This window comes from Ovis canadensis, chromosome 21, assembly GCF_042477335.2.
Source record: "Ovis canadensis isolate MfBH-ARS-UI-01 breed Bighorn chromosome 21, ARS-UI_OviCan_v2, whole genome shotgun sequence".
NCBI lineage: Eukaryota > Metazoa > Chordata > Mammalia > Artiodactyla > Bovidae > Ovis > Ovis canadensis.
In genome coordinates this window covers 58,442,075-58,452,500 of record NC_091265.1, presented here as the reverse complement: position 1 = coordinate 58,452,500, position 10,426 = coordinate 58,442,075, and the positions used below count along the sequence as shown (strand labels likewise).

Below are 10,426 nucleotides of genomic sequence, written 5' to 3'. Positions count from 1 at the left end.
CCAGAAGACCCACCAGCCAGTGGGAGAGGTCAGCTATGTACAGCAGGGGTCCGCTGACAACACGAAGGGGACCAGGAAACACACGAGTCGAGGCAGAGTGCGGTCCTGGGGAGGCAGGACACAAAGTGACTCAAGCTGAGACCTGAGACAGTTAAAACCCCACAGGGGTGAGGCCCGCCTTCAGACTGGAGACAGCAGAGGCCCTTTGGGTAAAAAATAAACAGACGGGAGTGTACAGGCACCTATGTGCATGCAGAGCTTTGTGAGAGGTTAGACGGACATAAGCCAGATTTTTGACAGTGGTTACCACGGGGTGACGTGGGCTGAAGGGAAGTGTTTTTTCTTTACGCAAAAAGCACACCTCCTTTTTGGGAGCCCTGCTCTGGGGAGCCTCCAGCACCCTGTATGCCGTCTTTCTCGGGGCATCAACTCCAAGTGCCCATTTCAGGTGGGCCGGGATGTGGTACCCTGCATGTCACATTCACTCCTTCAAGAACCACTTTCTGCACCTGAGATGCTGCGAGCAGGGCCTGGCCTGGTGAGATGGAGAGACAGAGGCACCAGGCGCCCCGCTGGAACACAGCCCAGTCTCATCTCAGTTCTGCTACTGCCGCGTTAGGTGATTGCGCTAGCCAGAGTACCAGTCCCTCAGAGATGTCCAGGTCCTAATCCCCAGGGCTGTGAGTATCGTTCGTTCATGGTGGGGGAGAATCAAGGCTACAGGAGGAACTGACGTTGCTAATCAACCAACTTTAAAATTCAATGGAGCCTTGGATAACCTAGGCGGGCTCAGTGTAACCACCAAGGTTCTTAAAGGGGAAAGAGGAAGTCGAAGACCCAGAACCCAAGATGGCAGCCTAAGAAAGTCGCCGCCTAAGAAAGCTTGGCCACTGCTGGCTCTGAAGACGGAATGCAAGCACAGCTGAGGAATACAAGCAGCGGCGAGAGGCTGCAGGAGGCAACACTCCCTCTTTAGGAGCCAGAAAGGAGTTGGTCCTGCCGACACCCCGCCTGCAGCCCGCTGACAGCTCCCGTACCAGGCCGCTGGCCTCCTGAACTAAAAGGCAGGGCATCTGCGGTTGTTAGCCACTGAGTTTGTGGCAATCTGTTACAGCAGCCACAGGAAGGGAACACGTGCACATGGAAAAGGAACCACCTCTCTGAGACTCAGCCTGTCCGTTCGAAAAAAGACACTTTTATAAGCGCCAAATGAGCTGCATATAAAAGTTTCTTAAAATCAGAGAACATGGTTATGAACCCAAGTGCCCACTGCTATTACCAGACACACCCTGGGCTGAGGGTCTGTGGCCTGTTGACCCTCGTCTCCTGTTATCAGTCCCATTTAGGCCCCTGGTGGGCACCTCAGGCCCCAGCTGGAATCAACCCTGAGTGCAGTGATGGGTGTCGGGCTTCGGGGAACACTGGCCTAACTCAACCTAACGACCAGGATGCTCCCAAGGAGAGTGCAGATACCTCAGCTCTCTGGCCGGCTGCTGTATTCAAATTCACCTGCCCCCAGCCCAGCCGCCCAGGGACCAGAGCGCCGGTCACCTCTGCCTGGGGCTCCACCCCGGGGACGCGGCCTTCTCAACCCTGCACACCTGTCACCCCCGACTCAGGCGCTCACCTGGGGAGGGGCTTTCCGGCTGGAGACAACCTCCTTTGGCCCCTCTCCCCTCTTTGGGCAAGTCTCTGCGGTTTGAGGCCCTGAGCTGGGTGTGGGAGAAGAGCTGGAGGGCAAAGCCGGCCGGGAAGCTGCCATCCGTGAAGTGCCGGACCTCGGCCGGAGCAGCGAAGGTCTCCATGGGCGAGTCCGGCGACTGGGGGTCTGAGGAAGGAAGGGATCAAACTGTTAGGTCACACTCCCAAGGCCCGCCTGGGCCTAGGCTGAGGTACATGTGACCCCTGCACCTCCCACCCCAACCCCTCCGGCCCCAGCTTTCCCCCTGGAGCCCACACCTTCCTCCCCTTCACCTGGGTCAGGGTCTGGATCTAGGTCCAGGGTTTTGGTCATAGGTCTGCCTCTTTTCTTCCTGACCGGCTCCTCCCCAGAGGGCTCCTTGCATCTCTGACCACGGGGCTTCTTGCTTATTGGCTCTGGGACAGGGGCCGCTGCAAAAGATAAAAGACGTTTTTAAGAGGCCTGACTCCCACAACTTCGGGGCTGCAGGATACCTGCCGAGCAGCCTGTCTCCACCCAGCTCGCGGGGCTCATAATACCCTCACCCCAACTCAGCCTCGCTGGCTTTGGGATAACTGACCAGGAAGTTCCAGAGGGCGAAGTCCCCTGGGCCGGGTCCTCCTGGGGAGGGATGGGTTGTCCTCGGAGTCGAGGAGAACGACAATCTCTGCTGGCATCCTGGCAGGGTCCAGGTCGGAGTCCTGGCCTGAGTCTGAAGCGGGCAGATGCCAGTGATCAACCGTAAGTTCTGACTCTCCCCTCCGCCCCAACTCCTGCCCCCACTACCTGAGTGGTGTGGGGACGGCTGCTCCGCTCGAAAGTCTTGCACAAGGGCCGCCCCCTCGCTCCATGCTTCCAGGATGTTGCTCTTCTCGGAAGGGCTCAGGTCCAGGGTGTGAGGATGCTGCTCCAGGATGTGGGCGCGCGCCGTGTCTGCAGAGGGGGCCTGGATCTCGGCCCCACACACCATGCACAGCGCCCGCCCGCTGCCTCCCGGGCTGTTCCCCACCAGAAATTCCTGCTCCCATGACACCTGCTGCTTGGGCTCCTCAGAGCCATCGCTGCCTGCCTCCAGCAGGCTGGGCCTGGGAGGTGGGATCTTTTCCTGCTGGGCCACTAAGGAGGAGAGGAGGGGGAAGGTGTTATCAGTAGAGGTGCCCACACCAGCAAGAGACCGAGGTTCCCCAAGCTTGGCGGTGTGTGCAGGGAAGGACCTTTCCCACCTAGAGTCTCTTTTCTCCCCCCTCTGGAGCCCACAAGGCACTAGCCATGATAAAAGCAGCAGATATACCACCACATCCAGCTGGCCCAATCTAGTCTCTGACCACAGGTCCAACAGGTTTTTCCAAAGACTGCATTCCAGCATGGCTCGGGTCTGGGCACACCTGTTCAGACCACCCCATCAGTCTGGCAAACTCCTCTACTTCTTTCATGGCCCTACTCAAATCCTCGGCCCTGTGAAGCCTTTCCGATCACCCATCCCCGGCAGCTGATAGTATCCACATCTGACTTCTGACAGTGCTCACATCCTCAAGGACCAGACCAGCAAACTTTGTCATCTTATTCTCCTGCAAGGCCTGGTATGCAAGGAAAGAGATGCTCCATGAGCCTTGGGTCAGCGAAGGGCATCCAGGCCTGGTCCTCCACTCGTTGGGACCCTATCAAGAGGCCTCTCCCCCAAAGCCTTTGCAGTGGTGACCCTGTCCATCCCCAAGGGCGGACCCAGCACCTGCTCCCTGTGCACACGGGACCGTAACATTTGACAGGGTGGGAACTGTTCTCAGCTTCACAAAGGATGCAGGCTCAGATCCTCGTGAGCCTAGCAGCTCAGAGCTTTTAATCCCTTGTGGGTGCACTTCTCTCTCACCTGAGAGGATGGGACAATACACAAACATGGGAGGTCCTAATACCTGGGGACTTCCTGGAAGAGGTTGGCATTTGAAACAGGTCTGAGAACTGGCTTGGTCTCAGAAGGTTTAGCTCCAAGGCTGGGCAGTACCTCTCCCCCAGGTGACGGTGGCTGTAGTTCTTTCCCACCGCTTCTCCAAAATAGCTTTGTCAAAGTCACCAATGCTACACCCAGCGGTCAGCGCTTCAACTTCATCCCCTGGCAGATCACTGCTTCCATCTTGATTTTTGTCACCTGGTTTCCAGCGCACCACCTTCTGTTGGTTCTTTCCTTACTTCACAGGGGCTCTTTTTCGGGCACCCATGCTGGTTCCTTCTCTAGGAGAGAACCGTCTTCTCACCAAGGCCTGCCTGCCATTCCTGAGAAAGCGGCCATCAGCCCCACCTGAGCGTCCTGTTTCCCTCACTTACATCTCCTCCAGAGCACACAATGTTGCCTGACAACACATGTGCTTTCCTTGTTCCCTGTGTCTCCTCACTTCACCGCAGGTCCGTGACAGCATGGATTTTTTGATCCTTCACACCTGTATCTCCAGCAACTGGCCCAGTGCCTGGCATGCTGTGGCATTCAGCAATGTCTGGTAAGGATCCACTCAGTCTCCAAGCTGGAACCAGTGGAGCATTCCACGACTCAAGTCCTAGGACCCCTTCTCTGTCCATCTCCTTCCTCTGGTGGTCTTGCCACAAAGGCTGCCTGATGACAACTCCCATGTCTACACCTCTAGCCAGACACTCCCAGGAAATTTAGAGTCACGTGTCTTATTTCTCATCGGACCTCTGTGCTTCAATGTGCTTCTCAAACTTGTCTTGTTCAAACTGTAACCTCCTACAGGCCTGCCCCTCAGTCTTCCTGTCTCAGCAAATGGGAAGTCCATCCTTCCAGTCACTCAAACCAAAAACCTTGAATTTGTGTTTTTCTTACCCCTGTGCACCAAACCTTTCAAGAAACTTCTGTTCCAGGATCTTCGCAATTGCTGTTCTGCCTAAAATGCCTTACTTCCAATTATCTACAGGGTTCCCTTCCTCACTTCTTTTGGTCTATGTTCAAAATTCACCTTATTAAGACTTTCCTGACTACTTGATACTCCAAATAAACCACTCTCACTCTTCTTATCTTGATTCAGTGTTCTCTGAACTACTCCTCACCATCTGACAAGCTATACATTTATTTATATTCATCTATCTCTGGTCATTGTGTATATAAACACACAAGTTCCAGAAGAACAGGGTTTCGACTTTGTTTACCCTAATTAGCATGCCCAGCCTAAAACAGTGCTTGACATGTAAGTGTGCGTGCTCAGTTGTGTCTGACCCTTTGTGACCCCATGGACTGCAGCTTGCCAGGCTCCTCTGTCATGGGATTTCCCAGGCAAGAATACTGGAGTGGGTTGCCATTTCTTGCTCCAGGGGATCTTCCCAATCCAATGATCAGACCCACGTCTCCCATCTCCTGCACCGGCAAGCGGGTTCTTCACCACTGCACCACCTGGGAAGCCCTGACATATAAGAGGTGCCCCCAAATACTTGTTGCATGAATCCACTTATCTGGGGAAGAAGGATGCTCTCGCAGTTGTTGAGATGGTTAACTGAGACAGCATGGCACTGAGCACTCAATAAATGCTAGCAAAGGTAGGGAGAGAAACTCTGTCGGATGGAAAATGTTTTATTTCCCTCATTTTAAGCCCTCCAAAAAGGAAGAGAGGCGGTGTAGGGAGATGTCATTATGTTCTGCTGAAGCTAAATGAACGGCCTTGCTCTCAAGCTTTTGGGTATTGTCCCCACTAAGAGAGAAGGTATCCAGGAATGCAAAGATCTGCATTTTCATGAATAGTATGTCTTCCACGAAGGTGGCCCTTTTGTTTTCTTAGGGCCCTAAACATCCTGAGGGCTGGAAAAATCGGTGGAGGAGGAAGGGAAAGTGAGTGCTTACACATTGCTCTTCAAATCTCCTCTCGAGGCCCGTCTCCCTCTAGAGTGGCCGGGGGCTCCTGTAGCACATTCCTTTTCCAAAACTGAGTGCTGTGAGCAATCCTTTTCACCCCTCTAGCGCCAGAACCTGACACCTGTGGCTTATGCGTGTACAAGGCCTGGGAACTGTGGCGGGGAAGCGCAGGAAAGCTTTATGCTTGGAGCGCCCTTAAAATCCACCTCTCGGCGGGCTACACCGGCGCCTGCCTCCACCCACCGAGTCGCTCCGAACCCCGAGGGGAAGGGCCCTTGCCTCCGGCCTGGAGGCCTTGACGCCCCTCGGCCTTGAACACAGCCTGGCCCCTGGGCCTGCCTCTGCCTCCCCGGGCGGGGGACCCGCCAGCGTCACCTCGAAGCCGTCGTGCCGGGCCCGGGCGAGGGGGCGCTCGGGCACCGGAAGATCCAGAGTGCGCCGGGCGTGGATCGAAGGCTCCAGACCCCGGGCGGGGGGCAGGGGGCGGGGGAGTTCGGGGAGGCCTGAGATTCCAAACCCTGGTGTGGGGGTGGAGCAAAAGCGCGCCAGGGCCTCAGACTCTGTGAGGAAAGGGGCGCCCGGGCCTCAGGCTGGAGTCGGGTGGGGGCGGTTGGGCACCCGACTGGAGGTGGGGGAGGGGTACCCGGATCCCCAACTGAGGAGGGGACGCCGAGCCCGGACCGTGACGCGGAAGTGGGATCCCCTCCCCTCCTCACCTCTGAGCATCGGCTCGGGCCGCGGAATTACGGCCACCACCATGGCCTCCTCGTCATCCTCCCCTTCCTCGCATTTGAGCGTCACCTCGAAGCAGTCGAGCGCGGCGCCCTCGGCCTTCAGGGCCATGGCGCGGCCCGGGGGGTGGGGTACGGTGGGATCTTGGTGACCGGACGCCGAGGACAGGCGCGCAGGCCTGGGCGCCGAGGGCGGCTGCCACTTCGCGCCCCGTGCGGTCCCCTCACCGCCGTCCGCCGCCCCAGCCTGCGGACGGGAGCGTCTGGGCCTCCCTGAGACCTAGACCGTCGGGACCCCGGGGTGGGGGGGGGGAGGGCTCAATCCGGGGCCCCAGCCCCCCGCCGCTCCCTTTTATGGAGGCTCATTGTCGGCGCCCGCCCGGCCGGCCCGCCGCGGCCCCGCCCCCGACTCCGCGCAGCCAATCGCGCGTGGCCCCGCCCCGGGCACGCAGCTCCGTTAGAATCCCCAGGACCCGCCAGGGGCGGGCAGGGCCGCCGGCTTCCGGCTGCCCCAGGGCGCTGAGGTGGGGGTCGCTGGCCCGCGGGAGAGGACCCTGAGCTCCTCGCGGCCGGGAGCGTCTGGAGCCGGCCACCCGAGCCTGACGGGTCTCCCGCCATTTGAGACGCCGAACGGGCGCGCTGCCTGCACGTAGAACGCTACCAGGCGCCCTAGGGTTTTGATCGACCCCGACTCTAGTCTTCCCTGAACAAGCCTTCCTCCGCCAGAAGATGCCGCGGGCGAGGGAAGAACCTGTTTGGGAGCGGAAAGGGCTTTGGCGTGGGAAGAGTAGAGACTGAATTCCTTAGGATTTGCCAGCTTTGGGACCTTGGATACGTTACCTGTTTTCTTAGACTATTTAATCCTTTATTTAAAAAAAAACAACAAAACATTGTGGAGCCTTCTGGACAAGGATGAAGATGCCAAGTGGAGTGTTGTGAGCGCGCGTCAATCGGCCGAGGATTATGATTTCCATCTTTTAAACGCGAGTCCAGACATCGTGCTCCTACCCACTAAGGTCACTCGGAAGCCCTTGAGAGGCCTGGGACGGAGTCCAGTTGCCATGACGCTCTGCACCATGATTCCGGTCAGGTTGAGCTCTGACCTCTGCGACAGAGAATGGGCATCTCCGTCTGCTGTAGAAGCCCTCAGGAGAATTCAGTGGAGGACATGCCTGACACTGAAAAATCCCTCTTAAAATGCAACTGTACCAGATCAGAATAAAGGTATTACTAAGTGTGTTTACTCTAATTCTGTCTTAAAGTTGTTCGCTCCCTTTGCTGCAGACCCCTTCCTTGCCTTTCTGCTCAGCTCTGTATTGCCCTGAAGGGTGCAGTTTCTCAGGCTTCCAGAACAGCTGCCTTCATTCAGCCTTGGGTTTGGCGAAACGGAGACAGAGGTAGGAGACTGGAAGGTAGGAGGCAGGAAAAAGCCAGGTTATTTCTCTTGCCTGTGGTTCCAACTTCTCAAGGATGACCCTCTCCCCCACTCTCCATTAATTCCACCCCCTCCCATTTGTCCCTCTAGTTTAGGAGTTTGGGCAGCTTGTTGTTTTTCCTAATCTTTGGGTCGCCTCATTGTCCTGTTGGGTTTCTCAGCCCTTCCATCACCCCTGTCATTGTGTCACCAATACGGGGCACTGGATTTTCTGGTTTACATACTTAAAAGTAGTTCCTGTTTGTGTGGTTGGACCTTGAGTGATATACCCAATATTATACCAGGCACTTTGTAGACATTATTTCTTAGACCTCAGAATGTCTTATGTGGTAGATTGTATTGTTCCCATTTTACCTAGCAGGAAGTTGAGCCTTACAGGGTTTTATTACTTGCTCAAGTTAATCAGCATGAATCCTATTTCATCAAATCTAGCATGAGCATTTCCCCCTGCATTTTAACATCTTACAGTGGGGGTACTTTTTTCTCTAATGGACACCAGTGTGAAGTTTTAGGACTATCAAGAAAGTATAAGATGGCCCTTCTGATAGTCTATAGTGATGATTCCAGCAGAACATAAACTATTGCTATTTTAAGAAGAAGAGGAAGAAACAAGCCCCAAATGGAGCCATTTGCCCTCAGGACAGCAAATCAAGCCTTAATTGCAGTTTCATCCTTTCCCAGGAATGTGATCTATAAATAGAAAATCTGAAATTTCCTGATCAGTACTTGTCAGGTAATCTGCATAAAAGACCCCTTCTGTCCCCTTTCCCCTGAAAAGAAGATAACCTAGACTGGAAAAGTTCTTTGCTAATAACTTCCCCACTCACCGCTCCTTCCTTTTGTAAAAACCTTCCTTTTTGTACAGTTCCTTGGAGCACTTTTCTGTTCCTTGGATGGGATGCTGAATCATTAGATAAAGCCAATTAAATATTCACATTTACTCAGTTGAATTTTGTTATTTATCAGTGCTTACAATGAGACATGCTTAGATGTTCACATGCGGCCACTTTGTGACCACAAAAATGACTTGGCCTTTCTCTGAGTGATTGGTGGTGGGTTTTTTTTTTTCTGGTTTGGTTTTGGTTTGGTTTGTTTTTGCCACACCACGTGGCTTGTGGGATGTTCCCCAACTAGGGATTGAACCCAGGCCCCCAGAATCCTAACCTCTAGGCCACCAGGGAATTCCCAATTGGTGCTTCTTTACCAAAGATACAAATCTAGCCCTGTTTGACTCTTCCTGCCTCCTAGGTAAGCATTGTAAAGATACCCAGTCTCTGAATTGCCCCTGCTTCTTGATAGCCTTCAATCCAGACCTTGTCCCCACTTCCCTAATTCCTCCACAGAACCAGGGGAAAAAGCCCACATTTAAGGACACACACACAGGGTGTTCTCAGGATAAGCTCTTAAATAAACCTGACTCTTTTTGACTACAGGTGTGTTTCTGGTGGTCTTTGGTCAAGGGCTTTGACAACCTCAACAGATTTATTTTGCTTACATTTTCCATTTTTATACATATAAAGAGTGATACATAATAAAAATCTATGTCACAATGTCTCAAAGAGCTCTTTAAATAACTATACAATTCCAAGAGATAAGAACTCATTGTGTCAAAACTTGGCAGCATTTTTTTTTTTTTTAGGGTTGCCTAAAATAATGGTTCATCTTACATCCTGTGCTCTATTGAGTGAAATCCAGTCAGTTGCAAAAGCAGGACTGAACTCCTGTTCTGCCCATTCTACCCATCCACTGGCCTTGCTCTATCCACTACAGCACCACGCTACCTTACTGGGAACTTTAAATAGTTCTTAAATGAATGAAAGGGTAGATATTATTAGCTCCAATATATGCATACAAAGAAACTGAATCCAAGAGAAATAAGTCACTTGAGATCAAACAGCTTGCAAGTCACAGAGTGATTCTGACGGCAAAGCCAGGGCTCTTTTCTATGATACCTACTGCTGAGGGAGCCCTCCCTGCGCAGAGCATCCGAGGGGAAACTCCAGGACCAGCTTAAATGAAGCTATTACCAGTCCCCATCTGTCGGACACATAGTCTGTGCTGAGTCCTTTTTGAAGGAATTGGGACTTTAATTGCTGAGTTGGCCTGTGTGGAGGAGAGAGGGTAGAGATTTACTAGGCAAGTATGTCTGCAACTCATGAATTTGGCCTTGGATTGTGAGATTCCTAGAGCAGGGGAAGGTCAGACTGGAGAGGAGAGGCCTGAAAACAGTGGCCTCTGTCCCAGTAGTTGGCTGTTCCAGGCCATTCCCCACGTCATCCCAGAGCTGGAGGCCCACGCCGGGATGAAGCATTGCTTTTTTTTTTTTTTTTTTACTTTTTAAAAAGATTTAAGTTTACTTAATTTACAATGTTGTGTTAGCTTTGGGTGTACAGCAAAGTGATTCAGTTATGTTGTTGTTTACTCACGAAGTCCTGTCCGACTCTGGTGACCCCACGGACTGTAGACCGCTAGGCTCCTCTGTCTCTGGAATTCTCCAGGCAAGAGTACTAGAGTGGGTTGCTATGCCCTCCTCCAGGGGATCTTCCTGACCCAGGGGTCAAACCCGTGTCTCCCGGAAGTCTCCTGCATTGCAGGTGGATTTTTTACCACTGAGCCACCTGGGAAGCCCCGATTCAGTTTTTTTTATATATATATAGCTTTTTCAAATTATATTATTCCATTTGCATATATACTTTTTTAGATTCTTTTCCATGATAGGTTACTATAAG

The 10,426-nt window shown here is 53.3% G+C and overlaps 1 protein-coding gene across 2 annotated transcripts in view; it reads right to left on the bottom strand.

The window, feature by feature from the left end:
• The window catches only part of SPINDOC (spindlin interactor and repressor of chromatin binding), a 13,030-nt gene extending 6,337 nt beyond the window's left edge, over positions 1-6,693 (bottom strand). Inside the window, exons 1-5 of one of the 2 annotated variants that reach the window (XM_069566039.1) lie at positions 6,248-6,693; positions 2,468-2,797; positions 2,262-2,393; positions 1,975-2,112; positions 1,628-1,828 (exon numbers count right to left, since the gene is read on the bottom strand). In XM_069566039.1, the coding sequence (XP_069422140.1) occupies positions 1,628-1,828; positions 1,975-2,112; positions 2,262-2,393; positions 2,468-2,797; positions 6,248-6,374 (928 nt within the window). In that variant the 5' untranslated portion in view covers positions 6,375-6,693. Of the gene's footprint in view, positions 1-1,627; positions 1,829-1,974; positions 2,113-2,261; positions 2,394-2,467; positions 3,132-6,247 lie in introns of those variants that run through there. The other variant, XM_069566038.1, reaches the window with a different exon arrangement.
• Positions 6,694-10,426: the final 3,733 nt, after the last annotated feature.